The sequence below is a fragment of the Aotus nancymaae genome, unplaced genomic scaffold, assembly GCF_030222135.1.
Source record: "Aotus nancymaae isolate 86718 unplaced genomic scaffold, 86718_ANA_hifiasm-v0.15.2.pri h1tg000015l_1, whole genome shotgun sequence".
Classification (NCBI taxonomy): domain Eukaryota; kingdom Metazoa; phylum Chordata; class Mammalia; order Primates; family Aotidae; genus Aotus; species Aotus nancymaae.
This window is the reverse complement of record NW_026988427.1, coordinates 43,780-69,465: the sequence shown is the minus strand read 5'-3', so window position 1 is coordinate 69,465 and position 25,686 is coordinate 43,780. Positions and strand designations below refer to the sequence as shown.

The following is a 25,686-nucleotide window of genomic DNA, read 5'->3' as shown; positions in this document are numbered from 1 at the left end:
AAAAAGAATACCTTGAAAACGTACAAGGATGAACATATGCATATATAATCAAAAACAAATTCAACTTATTATAGTCTAGGTTTTTAAATTCTCTTAAACCTTTCAGTATAATTAAGACGTAAAAACCACAGGTGGCAACCTTCTTCCAAATATTTTCAAAGGATGTCTTATACTTTATTATATATCCTGAGTACCTAATACAGTGTGAACATCTAATAGTACTATGTTACTCTTGTGGGTTAATTCCTTGTTGGATTTCATGACTGTTGACTTGCTGGGGGTTTCTAGTAAGTCTTCCCTTGTGAATTTCATACAGAAGTCTCTGCAATTATTTGGCACATTTGGGAGGGATAGCTTTATTCAGAAATTAGCAAACCGTTAAACTCTAAAGGGTGCTGAGCCTTAGCTACTTCTCCCATTTAGCATGAGGAGGAACATGAACAGAATGCCTAGAGCAGAATGCTGCTGCTGCATTTGGGGCCCCTGGAGGGACAGTGCCCTCAGGCTAAGTTTAACCATCCACCTGATGAGATGCTGGGCCCCCAGCACATCTGGATGAGGAGTGAACAACTGGATAGGTATCCCCTGGTGTGCAGGCCTTGCATGTAGATAACTAGTTTGGAATTCTACTTTTCCTCCAGACACCCAAAGCTTATTTCTGGAGATAACTATTTTCAAGATATTCTTCATGGGGACTCAAATGCATCATTGAAGTCCTGAATTTAAAAAAAAATTCTTTCTTTTTCTTTTCATTCTTTATCTCTTTCTTCCTTTTTTTGGTTATTGTTGGGATATAGCTAGATTACTTTTTAAATTGTAGTCAGTTTTTTAACCCTTTTTAAAGGATTTAGATATGCTGCTTTAATTTTTGAAGCACAAAAATATTTCTAATCCTGCTTCAATTATGAAATTTCACATTGTAATTGAAAGAGATGAACTGTGATAATAGGAGTATATTATGCTTACTAATGGGAATTCTTACAAAAGTGTTATCTCCCAGTCTGCCGTTTGTGGAGATTATTTTAAGTCCTCACTCACGCTGGCTTTCCTTTCTGCCTTGTTTATATTCTCAGAGTATAAAAATACAGTAGTCAGAAAGCTGCTCTTGGGGAGTCTGCATTTAGTGCTTGTCAGAGGAATCCTCTCTAAATGGACTCTGATATCATTTTAGCACTCATATTGTTTGCCGAAATTCGAGCTTCCTGGAGAAATTAGAGCAGTTAATTTAATATCATGAAACATTTTGGGGCTTCTTGGCTTATTTAGAGACAGTGAAGTATAAATCAAATTGAGTACTCTGTGTTAAGTAGAGGACAATAAAAGTGGCCTCCAAAAAAATAGCCAGCCTTCCCGCAATCTGTTGCCTTCCCGTTCCCCGTCTTCATCCTGGACCCATAGAAATCTTGTTTTATTCCAAATCTCCTTCCCAAGGGCTCCCTGGTAGAGGTCTGTGTCTCAGAAAGACAAGGAAGCAGGGAAGGTGCTTAGCCATGTGTGGGCACAGCAGGAGTGCTCAGTCCTTATTCACTATTGTTATTAGAAGGGCCACAGTCATGGCGATATGGCTTAGTATTCCATACAGCTTGGGCTCAGCCCTGACACCTTTCCCTAGAGGTACTCATTCTGCAATCATTGGTGACCATCTGTGAAGTGGCTGGCACTGTGCTGGGCACTGAGGTAAATGACATTGTGTAATAAGAAGCAAAGAGTCGGCAGCTGTGGGAAATACACTTCTTATGCCCAGGAAAAACTGAAAGAGAGCTGTGTCCTCCAACTGCTGAGTTCTCTCTGCTCACATTTCCAAAGTCCTTTTTGCAGATGCCTCCCGAGTGATGGTGTGCATGTTGCAGGGTAGGCAATGGTCTTTGTTGATTTGTTTATGAGAGGGCCTTTGAACGAGGCCTTTCAAAGGCACGATATGGACCTTTGACCTGAGAGCTTAGAATACACATCAGCAGCCTCCGGTCACATCAACCCCGAGAAGCAAACTGCGAAGTCAAATGTTTTGGCCTCAGCTTCAGAAGGGTCTCTGTGTGTTTAGTAACGCTCCACTCCACCATCCTCAAAGAAATGAGGGGCTTGTGTTTATTTCGCCTCCCTTCTCCTGTGCTTCAGGACTAACTTTTATGTCACTGAGGTGTCATTTTGCAAAGAAAAAGAAACCTGTCTGAACCAAGTATGTGTTTACTTTGTTTTAGAGACCTAGTGTATTTGCATGAAATATCAGGAATGCTCATGGATGATTAATTGGGCTTTTTACAAATACGCTGATGCTGGGTGCCGTGGAGATATAAGCTCTGGGAAGTGGAGTAACTGCTGTGGTTTTTGTTTACTTTATGGGACCCCCATAGGTGTTATACCCTTGCAGACCCTGGTAATGAATGGGGCATCTTGAGAATGGCTCCTTAACCATCACGGCTGGATACCATGTCTGTTTCGTTTATCTGTGGTTAGAACAAAAGAAGACAATCTCAGTTATAATAAACATCTTCTAGAAAAGCACACTTATGCATAAATATTTTAAATGTTGGTGTTTTGTGTTTTAAAATACTCTATAAAACACACCCACAGAGATGCTTATAATAAAGTTCAGTTTTCCCCATTGCAAATAAACTAGATGTCAACTTGTGCCACCTACTGAAAATATTTAAACATCATGTAATTAGTAACATATTAGATGTCTCTGCTCTTAGCCTGAAAATGATCAGAGCCCTCTTGAAGACTCTTGTCCCCACCACTTCAGTTTGCTGAGTAGCAGGACTGTGATGGGATATTGAGTAAGATGTGTTTTGTCTTTTTAAAAAATCTTTTGGCGATCTTTCCTCACCACTTACTTTTTAATTCTCTTTCTACTACTTTGGTTTTTTTCTCTTCTTTCTATGGCAAAATTCTCTTTTTTCCTGCAGATTCCATTCTTTCCATGTAAAATTCTGTACATTTAGAGTCTCCTGTTTGATTTCTGGTGCTCTCAAAAAGAAAAGGAATAGAAAACACTTCACAAATCCAGTAAATAAATAATATATACTAATAGTAAGGACCTCTATAAAATGTCTGCACGAAAACCGATGCACCACAAACTGCCATCGCTACACACCCCGGACTTCCCAATGTGATGATTTAGATCCTTCTCTACTTGGGCAGGTGGTGCCATTTTGCCGAATTCAGCATGTTCATTGAACAGTTTCTTGGACCCAAAAGCCAACTCCACTGCATTTCTGCTTGGTAAGGTTTGGTGGCCTTGGCGTGGGGCAGGGATTGTTGATTCATTAGCCTTTAAGCTGATGATAAATCTAGAAGCTGGGCAGCAGGACTAGACTGCCTTCATAGAACCTCTGCAGGGAATCAGCAGTCCCGACACTGCAAGAAGTCTATGAAAAAGAGACTCGGCAAACTTATGTGAAGAAAGGCTCCAGAAGAATTAGGGATAGAGAGTACGCGGTGAGACTCTGTGTGAGTGGGCATCAGCTAGAACTTAGAATGCTAGATACAGAACTCGCCAACCAAAAACGTGCTTCTGCTTCTCGAGATGCCCATGGATTGTTTATGTTTTTAATTCTAAATATCTAAATCTTCTATCATGAGCATCTATTGAGATGATGTATTAATAATTCCCCATAATACCGTGACAGAGCCTGTCTGTTGTAACACACAGCATCACTCTCACTGTGCTTCATTTGTGTGCATTTACACAATTCTACATCTGTATGCTTTTCCAAAGATAATAGTATTTTAATTTTAATTCTGCCTTCCTTCGGTGGAAAATAAAGCCCTGGGAGAGGGTTCCCAGAGGTATCTTTGACACGTCTTTTGTGAAGAGTTGTCCTGAGTTTAGGTCAAGTTACAAGTGAAAATTCCAACACGAGGAAATCCCTCCACCTGAAAGGTAGAGAAAATTCAGAAAGCCTAGGGGCTCCTTAGTACACCCACACTTCTTTCCACCTGCCCCGTGGCCCCAAAGACCATGGTGTGCCCCACGAACAAAGTACAACAATCTGGTGTCAATAACTCATTCCTGTATAACACCTTTTTTGTTGTTTTTTAAGGGGGTTTTTTAGGAATAAAATGGGTTATGTATATATGATATTTAAGTTGGGGTGTGATTATGGTTAATATCCCGACTTACACATCATATATATATTCTGATTTAGAAAAAAAAAAGGTATCTATGTATTATCCCTCAACTGAAATAGCTCAGTCTCCAACTAGAATGTGTATTAGTCAAGGCATCTTTTTAAGAGAAATTATTTTCATGCTCACAGGATGGAAAGGGAAATAAAAGAGGAGTCCTGAATTAGGTGTATTTAATTCTCCCCAATTTAAATCGAAGTGGTACATCTTTAAGGCAATAACAATATTCCTTTTTCCCCCCTTCGTGAACGCTTCCATCAATGAATTTCTTTAATGCTGATGATGGTTGGTGCAGTTTGAGGGAATCTGTATTTAGTCAGAAAATACTTCAATAGAATGACCTACCAGATGGGCCCCGTAACAATGCACAGAGGCATCAAACCACCACAGACATTTGGTGCTTAGAATAATAAAAAGACTATAAAATTAGATTAGTTGAGTCTAATTTGGAATTGGTATATTCCCCATGCACCCTTGCCGCTCTTGGGCAGATAAAGCCTTGAGATTTAGCACTGTGTCAGAGCAGAAGACTGCAACTTCCAGTAAAAGGGAGACGAGGGAACGGGAGAGAGGAAAAAAGCATTCTGGGAGGTCGCGGAGGGCAGAGCAGTGACCTCCAATGATTTACAGGCCTTTAGCTTAATGAAATTGTTTCAGTGACATGACGGTAAGAGCTCGTAATGGATTGGATGCCCTAATGTAATGAAATTACTCCCTTCTGCCTAAAAAAAAAAAAAAAAAAAAATGCGCAATTAATATTTACTGAGACCTGACAGCCTTTTGGTGCGCTCGTCTGTGTAGTTCCCTCAGACAGTCAGAGAGGAGAGACGGAGCAGCGTGGCAGACAGGCTGGCTCTGCACGAGCTCCTGGCGGGGACAAGCAGCGCCTGCAAGGGGGTGGAGGGACAGGCGCTCGGGTGGCCCGGGCCGCCGGCCCCTCACTCTGCCCCCGCTCAGCCTTCACGCTCTCCCCTGCTTTTCCACAGGCAACTGGACAACAACCACATCAGCTGCATTGAAGATGGAGCCTTCCGAGCGCTGCGCGATTTGGAGATCCTGTGAGTTGATTTTGCGATCGCTGCCTTGTGTGTGCGTGCGTGTGTGTGTGTGTGGTGTCTGTGTGGGGAGGAGAGAAGGGGAGAGTGTGTACAGAAGGGTCTGTGTGGATGCATTTCTGGTGTTCTGCTGCAGTGCTATTAAAATTGGGAACCAGGAGATCCCTCCGGCTCACCTTGGCCGAAGTGTTTGCAGGCAGCCAAGTGTGATTTCTCACCTCCCACAAACTGGGGTTCCTGCTAATTAAGTCTCAATTGAGTCTTTCTCCCCCAGTGTTCCCGCAGTATTTGTGGCTGGGAGAGACAGATGGGCTGGAGCAGGACCCCCCCCCCCCCGCCCCAACCACCACCACGAGCCTGCTACAGCATCAGGGACACTGTGCTTGAGCACCGGGATACCGGGAGGAGACAGGGTCTGGGGTTGGGGCCAGAGGGAGAGGGGTTAGTGCCAGGAAGTCAGCTGGAATTACCTGAATCAGAAAGGGACCTTGGCACAGGGCAGGGGAATACCACACAGCCTGGGAAAGCCCAGTCATTGCTATTGCTCCTGGTATCTCATCTCAGGCATCAATTCAAACTTTAAGCAGTAACTGACCTTAAAGGGGCCGGGGTGGTGAGGGGTAGTGGGGGGAGATGAGAGGAGGCAGCCCCTTCCCCATAATCCCACCCTATCCAGCTTGTCTAAAAAGAATGTGTAGCTGCCTTTCTGAGTTCTGGATTTTCAAATGGGTCTAACTAAGAAAACCTGACTCCCAGGAGGAAAGTCAGCTGGGAGTCATCTTGGGGTCATTCAAACTAAAGTTGAATTGTGTAAGAAAACATTTTGGTTATTCCCACCAAAGTTACACTTCTAGCTGTCCCTGATTTAGAGAAACCTAGAGAGGGACGCAGTACAGCACAGAAGAACTTGTGTCACTTGTGCTCGAGTCCGGATTCTGCCACTGATTAGTCGTGTGACCTTGGGCAAGTCTTTTCAGCTCTTGAGAGCCTCAGTTTTCTCATTTGTAAAATGAAAGGGTTGGTTGCTTCATCTTGGGAGTGATTTCCCCTTTCCAAATTCTGTAGCTGTTTGGTTCTAAAAATAATTCTGAGGTACGATTCCAGCCAGTGACTGATAGCAGAGTGGGGTTTCTTGAGCATCTTCCTAAAAATAAAAAACTACACAGTCACAGGTTACCTATCTCTGATTGCAGAAGAATGAATGAATGCCAAATAAATAAATGGGTGGATATTTTAAAGCATTCCTTTGTATGTGAAGGAAAGAGTGAAAGGTCTTCCTTCCGCCTTCCTCTTCACCTGGCCCCGCAGACACTAGCAACGGGTTGGAGAGAGCCTCTCCACGTTGTTTGAGAGGAAGGTGATTCCAAGAGGAATCACGGGAAATAAAAGGGAATGCTGATGCTGCAAGCTGCTTGAAATCAGATGAAAGCCAAGAATTCTCAGTCCAGAAAAGACAGGACCCACAGCCAGGGAGGTCAGGTTGTCATTTCTGAGATAGATTGTCTCTCCTCACCCAAACTCTGACCCCCAGAACCGGCAACAAATGCCTGTCTGCAAGAGAGAGGATGCCAGCCCAAATTTAGTAACCTAGGACTCCCCTTATCGGGAGGCTGGGGCTGAGAAGGGTAGGCAGGATTTTCCCTGCCTGCAAAATAGCATTTGTAGAAAGGGCTGCTCGGAGCACATCACCTTTTTCCTCCCTTGACAGAGAGAATGAGAAAGATAAGAACATTCCTTGGGAAGAGACCAGGAAATGGAAGTCACCAGCTGCCACAAAATAGCTGTGACAACCTCACAGCCCTCATGTTCATTCTCTGTGCTAGGAATGGTGTTGTCTCACCTCACCAGGAAGGCGGTCTGAGAGAGAAGAGAGGGCTTTGCAGCCTGACACACCTGGGTGGGGCTTGGGTCAAGTGTCTTAATCTCTCAGTCTATCTCCTCAACTTTTAAAAACAGAGTGTATGTACTACATCAGAGGGGCTCTCATAAGCACCATCCCTTCTACTCTCCTAACTTCTGCCCCTATACACCCTTACCCTCATCAAGCCTTTGCCCATGACAGATTTGGACAGCTCTCCTCTACTCAGATACCAAAAAAAAACTGGTATCCAGGTGTACCAGGTGTCTCCGAGTTGAAGCTTTAAAAACCTGTGACTGAAAGAAAAAAAAAAGTTCTCCTTCCCTATCATTGCAAAGAGCCCATAGGATCTGATTAGTTTATCTTCTCAATTCCAAACAAAGCCAGATCAGATCAATAGCTTTGTTTTAAAGACACTCTCATTTGGCTTCACATGGCTAAGTACTTAAAATTAATCATAATCAGTTATTCCGTGGGTTTTTAATTTCCAGCAGAGGCACATGGCTTTGAAACCATCCATCTTAATGGTGAGCCATTCTGAAATTGGCTGGAGCTGACATCTCCATTTAAAGAACCTCCCCTCCCCACCCCTAGACCTTCCAAATCTCATCCACACATTGACATTTTATAATGCTTCTCTGTAATCACAATTTAGACACCATAAAGAATCTTGGCAATGAAATAATAAATAGGAACTCAGTGACAGTATCACACATTAGCTTGATAAATTTCTCAGAGTGAAAGAGGAGAGTTCAAAACATCCTATCCCCAGAAAGAGCATTCTAAAATATCTAAAGCTTAAAAGTCTACAAATTAATAAGACAAAATGTGGCCAGGTGCGGTGGCTCACGCCTATAATCCCAGCACTTTGGGAGGCCGAGGCGGGTGGATCACGAGGTCGAGAGATCAAGACCATCCTGGTCAACAAGGTGAAACCCCGTCTCTACTAAAAATACAAAAATTAGCCGGGTGTGGTGGCGTTCGCCTGTAGTCCCAGCTCTTCAGGAGGCTGAGATGGGAGAATTGCTTGAACCCAGGAGGCGGAGGTTGCGGTGAGCCGAGATCGCGCCATTGCACTCCAGCCTGGGTAACAAGAGCGAAACTCTGTCTCAAAAAAAAAAAAAAGACAAAATGTAATGTTTTGGGTGTGTTTTCTCTGACATCAGGCAGCATGAAGTAGAAATCAAGGAAAGACACATTGGTTGTCCCAGAAATCTCTCAAATTAACTTAAGGAAAGTTTATGGATGTCAATTGCTAGTAGAAGTATTTCACATGCAATAACCCTGTTATTCCATCCTTTCTGTGCATGGAAATACCATAAAACTTCTTTTCATCGAGGCTGAGGTCGGTTTCACCAGTTATATTGAATGAGAACTTCAGAGGTGAGCCCGAGAGGGAACCACTGACTATGGGGAGAAATGAACTGGTGCAAGGTTGGGAAAGACTGAAATCTGCCACTTCAACCTCATTTTTGACTCATTCCCAATGGGGAATGCCCAGCACGGAGTATGGTGGACAGGGAAAGGAGCCATCCCCTCCCCTTTCCAGGAAGTAAGAAGAAAAGCATAGAATGGGGGGGGAGGAATAATGAGGAAAATAAAAATAACTAGCAGTTACTCAAGCCCAGCGATACAACCAGTGCTTTTACACGTGCTAGCTCTTGCCATCCTCACAATCGCTCAGTATAGCTACTGTTACCATCACCCTGCTTTTCCAAAAACTAGCCCATCTCAGAGAAGCCAAGTAACTGCTTACCTAATTAGCAGCAGAGCCTGTGTAATTAACCATTCTACCAAGCTGCCTTTTGGATGCATGTTGCCAAAACTGTCATGGTGTCTGGCTGCCCTGAGGCATGGCGGGTGTGTGCTGCAGGGTGGTGTGAACTGGCCTCCAAGAACTGATCGAGGCAAACTAGCAATGACTCACAATCCTGCTGGGGAGAAGGTCGCAGCCTTTCACAGGCTCGTGAAATTGGCCCTGTCATTCCTTTCACCCAGTTCACGGCTGCTCACAAAGTTGAAGGTAAATCAAACTTGCAGGAGAAAGGAACTCATCCTGCTTTTTCACTGTTATACTTGTAGTCCCGGAGATGATGTATTCCCACTCATGGCCATTGCCATTGACTTTGGCACTCAACAGTTTGGGAGCTCTGCTTTCCAGACCTGTCTCCTCGCTAAGGAAAATATAGCCTCAACTTTGTGGCATTTAAGGTTCTTAATTGTGGGACTGAGCCGCTGTGAGTCAGACCCCCTGCTGTTACTCGGCTCATTGCCCTTTAACTTCCACCTGTTCTATACTTTTGGCAATTCGCATACAGCACTAGGTTTTCTCCAAGTAAGTCGTGCTTATACTGCAGTTGAATATGCCGAGACTGAATTCCTGGCTCTGTGCGGTCAGGAAGCACTGTGGTGGTGCTCTGAACTATGGGTTTCCAGCTCATACCAGCCAGGCTGAGGATGGCCAGGCATTTCACCAGGTGGAGTGGCACCTCCATGCCCAACATGCCATCATGGTTCAGAAAAAAAAGTGCTTAACTCTAATGGAAAAAAAGTAGGGACGAATTAAACAAAAATGAGAAAACCTCATTAACAAAATATGTTGTCGTTAATAGTTTTTCAGTAGTATTATAGGAGAATAAAAAATAGTTTTGGACATTGTCTCCTGACTAAAGGTAGCAAGTCAGAAGTTCAATAGATATACATAGTCAAAAAATGCCAGACCACAGATAACGGAAACACATCCTGAAAATACGCTCATCTCCCAGTGATTGGTCTGCCCTTGCAAAGTCACTGGTGCCAGCTAAATGGCATGGAGATCCCGCAGGTCCGTAGATAACCAGCATGGGCTGTTTTGAAGCCCTCACTCCCATTTATGTCACTTGCCAATTTTGGAAATTCAGTGACATTATTATAGGCTGGCACTGGTAGGACCTTTGGTGTCTCCAGGATGACCTCTCATTGTCCAGATTAAGACATAGAAAGAAAGCACGGGAGAGAGGCCTGTCCCTCCTGGCATCCCATGTGCTGAGCACCTTGCCTGGCTCACCGTAGGCCTGGCCTTGGCTGGGAGACTTTCCTGAGGTCAGCAGCAAGTTCACGGTAGCAGGGGAATTTGAACCTGGGACTCCAGACTCCTGACCCATGTTTCTGTTCATATTGGACACTTCTGTGCAATTAGGTTGTTCATAAGGGACCCTCTGGTAAGATTAAGGATCCCAAGCACAGTTCATCCTTTCAAAACCCACCATTAAGTTTTGGGTATTATTTAGGAGATTGGAGGGGGACAAATGTTTGTCTCTGACAGAATCAAGGGATGATCTGGCTTTTAGCTCTCTTTAAACCAGAGGCTACAAACTAGGCCACAGAGCATATTGCTCCCATAAATGAGGGTGGTTTTCTTTTTCTTTTTTTTTTTGGCCCTCTGGAATGTTTTTTAAAAATTGAAAACAGCATTTCCCATTTAAAAATTGAGATATCTTACATAAAAGCCCAGATTTCCAGCTTCTCTGGAAAAATCAGAAGCACTGGCAACCATGGGCCGGCATTTCCGCATTGCAGTCAGCTGGGGCTGGGGAGCACCTGCCCTCCTCGGATGGGGCGTGTAGTCCCCACTCTGCCACTGACCCCTTCCTGTTTACATTAACTCCAGCCCATGTGGCCCCTGTGCTGACCCATCCAATAAGTAAGGGCACACTGTGTATCCAGCACAGTGCTGGGCGCTGGGTACAGTAAAGCTTGAAATGAGCAGGTGCTTGATGGGCTGAGCTCCGTGGGCCGGAGCCCACCAGCATGGTAGAGTGGGCACACAGAGAGAGCTTAGTGACATGGAGTCCAGGACACCCAAACCTGAGCAAGGACACCCCAGAGGCAATCACGAATCCCTCACGTCTCACCTTCCGAGAAGCTCTTCTCAAGGGTTAAACTAGTCTCCACGTTGCCTTTGATGTTACAGCAGTTGAACAAGAGGTGTCTGAGCCCCAACCGAGCCCATGTTTAGAGAGGAGAGATTCAAGAGTTAAAGCAGTAGCAGAATTAACCGGACTTTTAGGGTAGTTCTAATTCACTCATATCCCGGTGGGTTCAACATGGCCTGATGCAGAACCCCACAGGTAGACGCAGACGAGCTTATGGGGAAAAGGTCCTTCTCTGATACAAGAAGAAGGCAGTGAAAATAAATTGACGGCAGTCCTGAAACCCGGGTCAGGGTGTGCTCACTCTCCTAGAGCGGGGTTGGTGTCCTGGGCAACTTGGCTCAGTACACCAGTTGATCCAGGGCCTGGCGTGCAAGAACCAGGGCGGGCTGTGGCGGCTCTTGTGACGAAGAGGTGGAGCTGGAGTCATGTCTTGTTTTTCACCCTCATCGGCATAAACCCAATTACAACTGCTGTTAGGATGTTCAAGCACAGGGTTGCCCAGTTCTGAAAACCCAGCGTTTAATGCAAGTGGCAGTGTGTTGGCCACTTCAGCTGAGCTTCCTCGGGATGCAGAGCCAGATTTTAATTATTATTAATGAATAATAATAATGATGTAAGGATATATAGTACAATGATACAGTAATTATTAGTGTGGTTATATTATTATTGTTATAGCCTCCGTGTTTGAGCATCTTCTATTTTTGAGAGTCTACTTTATTTTTGAGCATCTTCAGTCACCGTGATAAGTCAGTAGAATGAGGCATCTCAATTAAATCCTTACCACAACTTGATGAGGCACATCCCAGTAATCACCTCATTTTACCAGTCAGGAAACTGACACTTAGAAAAGCTGACTGGCTTGCCGAGAGTCACACCAGCAAGTACAAGGAGCCTACTTTTTTAGAACTCAGATCTAGTTCTGCCTGATATCTTAGCCCCTGCCCTTAACTGCTCGGCTACAAATAAAATAAAATAAAAATTAGAAGCATCTACCAGAACACATATACCACAGAAACAATTATATGCACTAGTGAGATTATTGGCTGTAGTGAGTGACCAGAATCATTCAGAAACCATAGTTATGGAAACACTCACCATAGGGTGCTTAGATCTAAATTTATGACCTCAACTTAATCAGCATCAGATCCAGTTCCACAAAACTGCCCCAGACATGAAGGTACAGAGCCACCGTTGAGCTTGGAGGGGTTAGAGTCCTCTCATAGAACTAGCTTCCAGCTCATCTATACCAGACTAGGTGGTTTGGGGTTCATTTCCTTATTGAAAAACAGAAACTGTAATACCCAACCCTGAGACTAGTTGTGTGGGTTAAAAGAGATATCGTTGGTGTGTGCCTAGCAAATAGCAGGCTCCCAGTCGGGACGCTCATAATAAGTAAAATTTGTAAATACTTCCGTGCTGTTTCACTGCCTTATAGCTTCACCTCACCCACACATCGCATGTACTAGGTGGCCAGTTAAAGTATGTGGAACCAAATAGAGTTGAAATTAATTAACTGAAGCCCACACTGCCAGTCTCTAGAGTCCCTGTTATGGCTCATCCCTGAACAGAACTAAGATGTGGTTGTCCTGGAATTATTTTAAATGTTGAACAATGTAATATTTTACTGAACCAGTCCACTTTTCACGTTACCTTTGATTTTGCATTTCTCTGGCTACACGGTGATCTTTCTTTTTCATCTGAGTGAGGAACAGAATTGGAGCTACAGTGAAAATTGGTGTGTTACAACAGAGACCAGATTCATTTTTATTTATTTATAAAATGTTTCACCTGGGTTTCTCTGGGAGCTACAAACATTTTATCAGGGTGTTTAGTCATGACATACTTTTGAATATAGCACTGTCATTGCTTAATGAAAGTCTTAAAATATCTCCAGATATTATTTTTCTTTTGGCACTGTGCTGTAAATTGTGATATGTTCATGCAATCAGGATTAAAATTGCACTTTGTAGAAGGCAACTGTAACTTCCCTTCAGCCCCCGGAATACTAGGAAACGAACCGGGTTTTCTGTAAATGCTCTCGTGCCACTCAACACACACCTCCTTCATAGTCCTCCAGAATCCAAGTTCGATGACAGTCATGCTCTTCAAATGACTAGCTTGGTTTTTAGAACCCCAGCTTAAGAAAAAACTACTTTGAAATCTAAAAATGTTTTCCCATTTAAATAAGTAGGACTTTCATCTTGAAAGTACCTAGAATATAAGGGAAACTCTTGATTTCTAGTTGATTTCACTTTCCTGTTAACCAAAAGCTAGTTTCACCTCTGACGTTGAAAATGTATTGGTGTACGTTCCTGGGTTAAGAGAATATGGAGAAGATAATTGACTTGTTTTGGATCAGCGAAAGATCTTGAATCAACAAACCTCCTGTTAACTTCTCCTGTGACTAGGTGGGGTCAGGCCATGGTGGTGGTCTTGCTGTCCCCAGGGGCCACAGATTCCAGCTGCTGGGTCTCTGCACTGGAATTCAGACCTGACAAACTTGGTTTGGGAGCAGTCTTTTGAGATGCTTTGTCCCACCTATAACAAAATGGAAAAATAGTTCTGCACCTTTGAGGAGATTCCAGAGAGGTTTCTTTCAAGGGCAATATCTGGAGGCTGGGGGAAATGCTGCAGAGCAGCCACATGCCTCCTCCAGTGGTCAGTTCACGCCCAAGTCAGGGCTTCTGTGCTGATTTGCAAAGGCGCCCAGCACTGACGGTCAGCCTCTGCCCATTCACCGTCCCCTCAGCTCTCAGCAGGGGCTTTGGTGACCAGTATTTGAGCATGTTTAGTGAATATCTTGCCTCTAGATCAGCGCTCATCCCATGACACCCATGGACCTCCATGCCAGGGAGTCTTGTCCCTCCTAACAGTCAAACCTGCCTGCCACGGCGACTGCCATTCCCATCAGGGATACTCAAGCTTGAATAGTTCAGCTTAGCTGTGGCCAAGAGTCCACTTTTCTATAGACCTGAGTCTTGAAAGCCAAGATCCTACAAGCTCTCACAGGAAGTTGGCCCCCTCCTACCCACTGGCTTAATGGAAGGAGGGATATGTGGAGAAGGTGATGCAGACACAGGGCTAAGAAGAATTGGAGCCACATTCTTACTTTTCCCTGAGGTTTCATTTTCTGTCTATGAAGGTATTAAAAAGTAAGGGATGGGCCAGGTGAGGTGGTTCACACCTGTAATCCCAGTGCCAAGGCAGGAGGATTGCTTGAGCCCAGGAGTTTGAGACCAGCCTAGACAACATAGCAAGACCTCACCTCTACACAAACAAAAACAAAAACAAGAACAAATTTTTTTTTTGAGACGGTCTTGCCCTGTTGCCCAGGCTGGAGTGCAGTGGCGCAATATTAGCCCACTGGAGCCTCTGCCTTCCGAGTTCAAGCGATTCTTCTGCCTCAGCCTCCCGAGTAGCTGGGATTACAGGCGCCCACCACAACACCTGGCTAATTTTTTTGTAGTTTTAGTAAAGATGGGGTTTCACCATGTTGACCAGGCTAGTCTTGAACTCCTGACCTCGAGTGATCTGCCCACCTTGGCCTCCCAAAGTGCTAGGATTACAGGCATGAGTCACCGCACCCAGCAAAAAAAAAAAAAGAAAAAAAATTGAAGTAAGGGATGGTGAGATGAAGGAGGGATGAAGGAAATAATAATTCCATTTCTCCAAGGTCATATTTCGATTCTTCAAATTCATTGTCAAAAAGCTCTAGAGAGTCCATTTTCTTTTGACTTATAACTAAATTGGAGGACTCCAACTACTGGCCCATGGGTTGAATGAAACCAGCAGATGTGGGATTTCATGTTTTTCTTTAATTTTTGTGATCCTTCCAACGTTTACAAATAATTAGAATTTGTTGCCAACATTTAAAACTCAGGCAATTTTATGTAAAACTTTATAATTCAACTTCCAATGAATATCTAGAAGCTTTGCCAACCCTGGGCCTGCCTGTGGCTAGGATCTCACCAGCAACACCGTCTGATAGAACTTTCGGTGATGCGGGAAGTATTGCATCTCTGTGTTATCCAGAATGGAAGCCCCTGGCCACACGTGACTCTCGAACACTTGACGTGCATCTTACACAGCTGAGAAACCAAATTTTTAAATTTTTATTTAATTTTAACTGATTCCAATGTGAATTGCCACATGTAGCTCATGCCTACCTTATTGGACAGTGCAAGTTTTGAGCTTAGTGTGGGTGGGTACCCTGTCTGGACAGGCCATACCCTCTGCAAATCACCATAGCTCCCACCAGGCCTGCTTCCCTGTCCTGCAATAAACCTCGCTAGCCATTTCACATCTATTAACAATGTTTAAATAACGTCTTTTCTAAAAGTAAATCTTTGAAATATCTGCCACTCCCCTCACCTCTACCTCCACTTTTTTTTTTGAGACAGAGTCTCACTGTGTCACCCAGGCCAGTGTGGTAGCACAATCTTGGCTTACTGAAACCTCTGCCTCCTGGGTTCAAGTGATTCTCCTGCCTCAGCCTCCTGAGTAGCTGGGATTACAGCTGCGCACTACCATGCCCAGCTAAGTATTTTTAGTAGAGACGGGGTTTCACCATGTTGGACTCCCCTGGTCTCGAACTCCTGACCTCAAGTGATCTGCCCGCCTCGGCCTCCCAAAGTGCCAGGATTACAGGCGTTAGCCACCATGCCTGGCCCTTTCTCCATCTAAATTTAAACATCTGGGTATTATACCCACAAAAGACCCATTTTTATCAAAACCCAGGAGTGTGATCCGTACAACTGTGGCCTACCAAAACAAAACCCTCTCGGTGTCAATTTATTTCCCATCTTCATTATTTGCTTCTTACAGCCTTGCAAATGACTTCCACAGAGTCAACTGGGTAAGAAAATCACTCCCCTGTCTGAGCCCCTCCTGTCTCCATAGGTATGCTAGAGATGCGGCAGCCAGTTGGAGAAGCAAGCCCATTAACCCCACAGAAGCTGAGCCAGGTATCTGCACAGAGAAAGGAAAAGAGCCGACCCTGCATAACTGTTTTCACATGCTGTACAGTGGGGGCTAGTTGTGACTTTCAGAGTTTGGCCAGATGACCTGTCTTTGTGCAGAGCTGGGCAGATCTGGGCACCCATGACCACTTCTACTAACATCTGGAAAATGATTCCCAATCCAGAAATGCAACTTTAGAGCCAGCACCAACCCAATTGGAATTAGAGTGAAATTCTAGGCTAGAAAGACCCTGGAGGTCAACTGGTTCCACCACTTCATTTTAAAAGAAAGAAACTTCCCGACAAAGGTTCAATAGCTTACCCACAGCCACAGGAAAAATTCATGGAAGAACCAGGCCAGAAAGCAGGTCTTTTGGCTCTTTCTCCAGTTCTCTTTATTGCTGTCTGCTTGCCCCTATATTAGCAGACAGGAAAGAAAAGTAAGTGAAGCCAGCCTTCATGTCCTGTTCTTGCCATCACCTCTTAATCTCCAGCATTTTGCTAGAAAGAATGTTTTGCATTCAGCATGGGGACAACACCCTCCCTAGGGCCTTCCAGGCCTTTGTCTACTGCTTGGGAAATGACCACTCTAGTGCCCCAATAGATTGTCCAGTCAGAGGGCAGTCTGGAAGAGATGAGATTCCACATCATTGATCCCTGGCTACCAGGGATGACCAGAAACTCATCGAGTAAGCACTGGAGTCCCCTGCCCATTGCTGAGCTCAAACAGCCCAAGCTGTAAATTGCACTCAGCTCCCTGGGAGAATCCCTCCCTTGCAAATATCAGAGAATAAAAAGCAGGACCTCTCGGGCATCTCAGCCCAGAAACAGCCTCATGCACCCTGTGCAGCTTTTTTTTAACAGCTTTAAAGTGGCTCATTCCAAATATCCACAAAAAATAACCTATGTATTTGGCCACAGAACGAATGGGCAGCATGCAAAAACCAAACCAGCGCTCACCTGCCTGATGGAAAACGGTCCGACTTTTAGAAACAAACTTATTCAGGGCTCTTTGTCCCCAAGTAATAATGGTTATAGGGGGAGAAACACTGAATAATTTATAATCATTTAAATATAATTCATCTCTTGTGGCTGCCCTTGGGGAGCTGCAGTATAGAAGGAAGGTTTCAACCACATTTCACTATAATAACATTGATGCACTTTGATTTTCTTACTGTATTTTTCTGATTTAAAATACGGAATTAATTTGTTTGGTTCAGAGACCAAAAACTGGCACCTGCAAGCCAGATCCAGCCCCCAGGTCTTTCATTTGTGGGTTTTGATACTCAAGATGATTGAGATGCCAATATTAAAAAACCGGGAGACCTCATATGAAAATTCTAGACATCTGGCTTTCTCTTTAAAAAGAAAACAAGGGGAGAACTGGTGACGCTGCACCCCCATTCCAGCGTAGCACAGTCTCTTGAAACAAGAAGTGACGATCCCATTTAGTAAGGCTGTGTTTACGACAGTCCCCACGCAGCTCACTCACTTACATGACTTACATGACAAGCCTCGCTCCCGTCGGCAATTGTGTTTGTACTCCTGGATTAGCCCAGAAGGCCGTTCAGAGTGGAAATTTATTTGTATCAAAAGATGCCAAAAACATGACCATTCAGGCTTTGAAATTCACCAACCCATTCAATAAACAGTGAGCCGCCCTACGTGCCAAACACTGGGCCAGGCTCTGGCTATGCAACTGCATGAAACAGACTTGCTCTCTGTCCTCACCTAGTGTACCCATTGTGGATATTTTCAAAATGTCCCTCTTCTTCCTGTCTTACTGGGCTAGGCACCAAATGCAGCTGAGGTAGAAATTGTCTATTTCTTCCCTTTTCATCTGCAAACTCACCTGTCCAGTAATATAAGTTGGAGGTCACTCTTGTATCTGTGGACATGTTGGCAATTGCCTGATTTCTAAGTCAAGACTGTCCGTGGTCCCGGGCTATAGATGATGAAACAGAATTGGGAGACCAAGGCCGTCTCATTCACATGGTCATTTAAAGTACATGTTAAAATCAACTGCATCACTGGAAGGCAGTTGAGCCATTCTGAATCACTGCTAGGCAGTATCTGTGATCATCTCAATAAATGAGTAAGGAGTTCTTGAGAGTCAAGGGACCCCAAACACGGGATCTGATTGAGTAGTGGCAGGATTTGAGGATTTATCTTTCTCTTTTGATCTTCCACTTTTAACATTTTTCGGAGGCATTATTTTTCTTTGAACGCTGAGGCTCTGCCGAGTGGATGGAGATGAATTTCTGCCTGTCAAATATGAATATATAATAAAAGAACGAAAGACAAGCCCTTTTGTTAAGGAATCTGTATTATCAAAGGCCCAAATTGGCAGCTGATTGTTTTTATTTATTTCTGTAGGTTTTACATGACACCTGGAGACCGTTTAAAATGTTACTTGGCGGTGAGAGCTGTGTGTTTAAAAATAACGCTCACCCGGTGCCAAATCACTTTAGAGTCGGGTACAAATATTGAGACAAAAACCCCAGCTGTTATTGCTTTGGCTGCTAATTTGAGGTGTCAAATGAGAGCTCGACTGCTATACGTCAGTGAATAAGGCCCCTTGTGAGATCATTATGTTTTCTAACAGTTGAGAGTAATGGACTAATCAGTGCAGCATCAGTTGTTTTCATTATATGCCCACACAATGGTTATGAGCTTTAATTTAAACGGTCCACAGGGAGATCAAGGAACTCAGTAATATTCAGCACCCAGGATAGTCCAGGAGAGCAGGTAATGCGAAAGAGGTGGCTTCCCACCCTTGTCTCACGTCTCCCTCCACTCTCCCCCACCCCCACCAGTCTCTCTTATTCCTCCACCTTATATGCCCTTGGAGGCCCATTGCCCACTCCAAACAGGCAAAAGAGAAGCTTTGCTTAAGGAGCAGCAGATCCTTTCTAATCTTCAGGGTATTCTTAAAAACTTCAGTCAACCCATCCAGCAGTAAGGGCCACTAGGCTAGCCAAACCTTGACCTGAGACAGCTTTGAGACTTAGCTGGCCTCTCTCCTACGTTGCCTCTCCTACCTTCCTTGCTGTCTGTACTGAGCTCTCCCTGATCCTTGGACAGGAGGAGAGTTGTCTAATGCTGTCGCCTTGGAGCAGCCTCAGTGTTGAGGCCAACACCATGGTCCCTGCCGCTTCAGGGACCAGTAAAGGATGGGTCTCCCACAAACTCATGTGATTCGCCTCCACCTTGGAAAAATGTGGAAGCTGAAAAGGTGACATCTGTCTCTCTGAAGATAATCCTGTAAGAGACAGTTTTGTGTAATGATTTAAAATATAGGTCCTGGTATCACACCGCTAGGCTTTATTGGCTCCGCAACTCTAGCTGGGTGATCTGGGCAGAGTTTCTGTCATTTCCTGGGCTTCCAAATAGAAGTAACAATAGCATCTCAGGAGTGCTGGGAGAATTAAATGAGACAATGTATGAAAAGTACTCAGCCTAGTGCTGGGACTTAGTAAACACTTAACAAATAGTATCAGCATTATTTCTGCTATTATTATGAACATCATAGTTACCTTTATTGGAAGATCTTGGCACTCTTACTTCAAAGCAATATCCTTGACTAGTCTAGCTCATTAGAGGAAAGTAGTGCATTCATAGGAGAACCTACACCATCCCGCTTAGGTTTTCTCTAAGGATGCTTTAGCATCCTTCTTATTCCTGGTTTCTGGAGCTTCCTAGAGCCCCCAGACACATTACAGCAGTGTGCAGCTGGATGAGAAAGGCAAGTTCAACGTGGAGAGCAGGGAAACAGTAAAGGGAGCTTCATTTAAAAATGATAGGGTATTTAGGAGGAGGTGCCGAGGATAGAGGCCCTGGGCTGAGAGGGAGGCTTAGGGATGCCTCTTTGAGAGAGTGGAATTGAGCATTCGGTGTATGCTCTCCTGGGGCCAAGTCCACAAAGAGAAGCCATCCACATAAATTCTAGCAGAGCTGAGTCACCCAATAGCGCTCACACTCATAGGACCTCAGAGAGTGTTTTAGGGCCTGGTCATCAGCAGTAGGCCCTGATTCCTGGTCCCATGGTGGCTGCCAATCAGCAGCTGCCCAGCAAGCTGAGAAGAGCATCTCGCTTTGACCTATGAGCCAGAGAGGAGAGCAGGCACATAAAGGACAGTCCCAAGGACCTGTGGTGTCCCCAGTTTCATTCCTCTTGCCCTGCCTGAACCAAACAAGTGGGAGGGCAGCGAGGCCCCCTTGAAGCTCGCATACTGCCAGAACCTGTCTGTGCACATCGTCCCCTGCCAGTGGTTTAGTTATTTCTCACTGGGTCCAGCCACGGTACTTCCATACTCAGCTGCTCTTCAGGAAAGGCGTCTGGTACCGTGGCTGCATCCACCTCTGTGAATTCATTGTAGGCACTAGTAGAGATCATGCTTTCTTCAGGCTTAGCATGCTGGCCATTGGACACCCATATTATGTGAGTATAACTCAGGGCATCTCTCAGCCTCCTTTATTAAATAGACATCCTGTCATCGTGGTGGTTGAAGACTCACCAAGAATCTCCTCCTTGGGGGCCATTAAGGAGGAAACCACCTTGATTATCTAGACTTAGGGAGAAGTCTACCTGCCTTGAGACAGGACATGAGTGGGCCAGTCCGCCAAGAGGGTCTACTGGACCCAAGGAGTCTGGATCCTCACCTGTGTGGACAGGAAGAGGAGGGGCTCCAAGAATACCCCCAGGAAGGTTGGCACACTTAGAGGCTGCAGTGGCACTTACTGCAGATGCCTGGTTTTGCAATTATGTGATACATGTTCACAGATAATATTGTTGCATTAGAGCCAATTACATGGTGTTATGGACACACAACACACAGATTACACCCAGAGCCAGGAAGGCACAGAATGATAAAGCGATGGCCTAATCGGAGGAGACAGAGGGAAATGTCAGCCTTATTAAGGTAGCCAGGGTGGGTTGGCTGCAGCTGGACATGGCTCCTGCAGATCAAAGATGGCTATCTTGAGGGGCACAATGGAGAACCCCACATTGGCACTCAGAAGGGAACAGTGGAAGCCGGGGGCAGAAGCCAAGTTGGAGCTCTCCAAGGGTGGTTACAGCCACCTCCATTGAGGACTATCATTTCAGAGCTTGGGCTTCTTCCTAAGTGGGAAACACCATGCCTGCCACCGAAGAGGCTTTCAGTCCCAGTTGCTGCAAAAGATCATCCTGTATACTGCCCTCTACACTCAAGTAAAGGCTCTATTCTTAGCTTTTCCCCCCATTCAGTGATTTTCCAATGTGATCTTGCATGAGACTCCTCTGGAGGGCTCATTAAACACACAAGGCTGGAACCCACCCCAGGGTTCCTGATTCAGGAGGGGTTTGAGCATATGCATTTCTAACACATGACCAGGGTGATGGTCCTTGTCTAGAGACCACACTTTTTTTTTTTTTTTCTTTTTTCTTGAGACAGGATCTCACTCTGTCACCCAGGCTGAATGCAGTGGCATGATCCTGGCTCAACTACAACCTTGACCTACCAGGCTCAAGTGATCCTTCCACCTCAGCCCTAAAGTAGCTGGGACTGTAGGTGCCCACCACCACACCCAGGTCTCTTCTGTTTTCTAGAGATAGGGTCTCCCTCTGTGGCCCAGGCTGGTCTCAAACTCCTAGGCTCAAGCAGTCTTCCCACTGTGGCCTCACAAAGTACTTGGATTATAGGCATGAGCCACTGCATCCAGTCTGGGGACCATATTTTGAGAACCACTGCCCAAGTTCCTTCCATGTACAACCCAAGGTGGCTTCACCTGTCCTATCTCTTGAGCAGGGCCTTCTGCTAGGCTCCAATTCCATCATGGCATTGCAGGTTCCAGAAACAGTGGGACTGATCTTCCAAGGTAGGAGTGAGACTGCCTGCTTTGGAATCCCAGTTCTACTACTTGCCACTTGGGATTTCCTGAAAATGTTTTTTGTGGTTTTTAAGTTGTAAATGCCTCTGACCTAAACCCCTCTTCTTACCAAGCAATTATTTGCCTTGCATAGCATATCACATTTAATCACAAACAAAGGCAGGGGCAGGATGGTTCTGTTCTAGAGCAGCAAAGGGCCAACAGAATTTCTGTAAAAATCCAGATAGAGGCTGGGCGCGGTGGCTCACGCCTGTAATCCCAGCACTTTGGGAGGCCGAGGCAGGTGGATCACGAGGTCAAGAGATCGAGACCATCCTGGTCAACATGGTGAAACCCCGTCTCTACTAAAAATACAAAAAATTAGCTGGGCATGGTGGCACATGCCTGTAATCCCAGCTACTCAGGAGGCTGAGGCAGGAGAATTGCCTGAACCCAGGAGGCAGAGGTTGCGGTGAGCCAAGATCGCGCCATTACACTCCAGCCTGGGTAACAAGAGCGAAACTTCGTCTCAAAAAAAAAAAAAAAAATCCAGATAGAAAATATTTTAGGCTTTGCAAGCCATATGATCTGTGTCTTAACTACTCAGCTATTGTAGTGCAAAAGCAGATAGACAATACAGAAGTGAATATGTAAAACCATTTTTACAAAAACAGGCGCCATTGGATGGAATTTGGCTTGTGGGCAGTTGTTCGCCAACCCCTGGAGCTGTCCATTATGTGAATCTTCATGTATTCATCACTCCTGGAGATCCCTTGTCCCACCTCAGTACCCTAGCATTGAGCTAAGAGCCCCCCAAAGATGTCCATGACCCCATCCCAGAAATCCATGAATGTTGCCTTACATGGCAAAAGGGACTTAGCACGTGGAACGACATTAAGGCTCCTGAGATGGGAGGTTATCCTGGATTGTTCAGATAAGTTCTAAGGGTACTCACAAGGGACTTGTAAGAGAAAGGCCCCAGTGAGTGGAGATCACAGTGAGTGGCAGGAGATGTGACAACAGAAGCAAGAGGCGTCAATGGCTGTTTGGAGCTGGGTTCAAGTATATTTAAAAAAAAATTCTTAAGTAACAAAAAGAAGCAAGAGGTTGAAGCAATGCAGGGAAGCAGCCACAAGCCAAGGACATGGATGGCCTCTACAAGTGCAAAAGGCAAGGCAACGAATTCTCCCTGGAAGCCCCTGAAAGAAACGCAGCCCTGGAAACCCATTTTAGACTTCTGACTGCAAAACTGTAAGAGAATACATGTGTGGTGATTTAAGCCACCAGATTCATGGTAATCTGTTAAATCAGCAATAGGAAATGAACACAGGCCTCATTTCTGGATTGAGTCTTGCTTGGATTCAAATCTTGGCACTACCACTTGCTTTGTTCATGAAATGGAGGTGATATCAAAAGGCCTTGCCTCATGGGGTAATGGGAGGAGTTAAATGAAACGATGCAGGCCGGGCACAGTGGCTCATGCCTGTAATCCCAGCACTTTGGGAGGTCGAGGTGGGCAGATCACCTGAGGTTGGAAGTTCAAGACCAGCCTGGCCAATGTGGCAAAACCCCATCTCTACTAAAAAATACAAAAATTAGCCAGATATGGTGACAGGGGCCTGTAACCCTAGCTACTAAGGAGGCTGAGGCAGGGAAAATTGCTTGAACCTGGGAGGTGGAAGTTGCAGTGAGCCAAGATCATGCCACTGCACTCCAGCCTGGGCAACACAGTGAGACTCCATCTTGGAAAAAAAAATAGAAAGAAATGAAATGCAGCACCCTTAGCCCAAAGTCCATCTGGCATATAATAAGCTCTCAGTTAGTGTTAGCAGTTCTCAGTAACATCTCATCTAATTGCCACTAAAGCTCTGTGAGCCCAGTGCTATTATTACCTCCATGTTACAAAGGAGGAAACGTAATGAGATTAAGAAATTTGCCCATGGTTGCATAGGCTGTAAGTGGCAGAGCTAGAGTCTAAACTGGGTCTCTGCCTTCAAAGTCCATGCTCACCACCTCTCCTTGGCATTGGGGTTGTAACAACAATTCCTCCATTGAATGCCAGCCACTTAGGCAGCGGCACAAGAACCAAATAGAATGCAGTGCTCTGTGTGTGGGCAAAAGCTGCCAAGACTGGAAATCAAATAAATCTGTGTTTATTAGGAAAACGAAAACTGTAGCTGCCGTAGCGATCAGCGTCTGAGAGGTTACCAACCCTCTGACATCCACGAGCTGGCCGGCCCCAAGCAGCAAATCATGAAAGTCTGAATACTGTGTTTAGTCATTTTGGTTCTGGAATAATTGCTATTATCGTAAATGTTTTATAGCCCTCATTACGACTCACATTTAAATATCAGTGTAGTGATACATTAATAAGTCATCGCTGCCGGACTACTGCCGGATGCAGTTATAGTTGAGGCCCTGCTTATAATTGTACTGTATATTCAGCTAAATTAGAGCCGGTCTGTGAGCTCCACCTGATTTTGAATGACTGGGCATGCTTGGAAAGAAGCCCCTTCTCTGCAAAGGCTTCTTGCTCTTTGAGAGATAAGAAGGATGCTCAGATTTTTTGTTTGGTGCTCAGTCAACAACCCTAACTTGGTTTCCCTTAAGTGTACAGCCCAGAACTCTGAAATGGACAGAAGGGGCAATGGAAGCATCATTTCTGCCCTGGAGGCATTCCTAATCCAGTGGAGAAGGGGAAAGGAGCATAGCCCTCACCCCCAGGCAGCTCCCTGCCAAGGCAGAGAGCCTGGTCTGCTGGCAGTGACAAATTCTTCAGTGTTGTTTGATGAGATATTCTGAAGGCTCTCTGGATAGACAGAGGCAGGATAGATTATCCCCCACTAAGCATCTCCCCACATACACACACACAGAAAATAGCTAAGTGGGTTCAACTTCATAAAATGCCAAGTACCTGCATTGGTGAGTTAGTGAGGTTACAAAGTAGGCAGAAGCAGGCAATGCAAATTTTGTCTATTCATTCTTCTTTACTGTACCATATGCCTAATAGTGCCAGACACAGTGTAGGTGCACAGTAAATATGGGAGGGAGGAAGGGAAGAAGGGAGGGAGAAAAAGAATTAGGCTCTGTGCCCTTCACCAAGCAGATGATAAGTAAATATGGGGGATTATAGGAATAGTCTGGGTCAAGGGAGGTATAGCCACTGGAACCCTGCTTTGGACTGGGGTCACAGGGGGCTGGAGAAGGAGTCTTTACAGGTCCCCTTGGGTGGGATAGAGAGTATGGGGGCCACTGTATGCTGGGTAAACCTCTGTTTCTGTTTCCATGGGGGTTGCAGTAGAGGGGAATATAATAGGCCAGGCCAGGACTAGATTCTCTTCACCAATGTCAGTAGCATATTAGCCTCTACTTTCGGAGCACATACCGCATGCTAAGCCTTTTACCAGCCTGTGAGGTAGGTACCGTTACCTGTTTCCTCTGACAGACAAAGAACCTGCAGAGAAGAGATGTTGATAACTTGCCCAAGGCCACACAACTCAGAAGTAGTAGGATTTGATTTCAGCCATGTACAGAGCAGGACATGAGGCTATAGTAATGCACCAGATAGCAAATGGTCCTGTCTTTGTAGACTTAGAATATAGTGGACATTTTAAGAGGAAGATAATGTGTCTAAAAAAAGCCAAGGGCGAAAGATATCTGGCTTAACCCATGAAGGTTTCCAAAGGAAGGGTCCTTCCTGGGCCAGTAGGGGCCCATGGAGACCCAGGAGAGGGGAAGAGGAATTGGGTTGAGTAGGGGATGTCTGATGTGGTTCTGGGAGGAGTGGAAAAAAGAAGGGCACAGGAACAAGGGGCCACCATGAGGGGTTGTACCAAGGGCTGTATCCAACTCTTGCTCTTTGAGAGGTGCAGTGAGACAGGTGTAGGGTCAGGGAGCTGAGAGCTAGGTCTGACTTTCCACGT

At 45.1% G+C, this 25,686-nt stretch overlaps 1 protein-coding gene across 1 annotated transcript in view; it reads left to right on the top strand.

Moving 5' to 3' along the window:
• LOC135275147 (slit homolog 3 protein-like) overlaps window positions 1-25,686 on the top strand; it is a 516,506-nt gene that overhangs the window by 451,274 nt on the left and 39,546 nt on the right. The window contains exon 6 of the mRNA XM_064376518.1: window positions 5,115-5,186. Within this exon, the coding sequence (XP_064232588.1) occupies window positions 5,115-5,186 (72 nt within the window). The remainder of the gene's footprint in view (window positions 1-5,114; window positions 5,187-25,686) is intronic.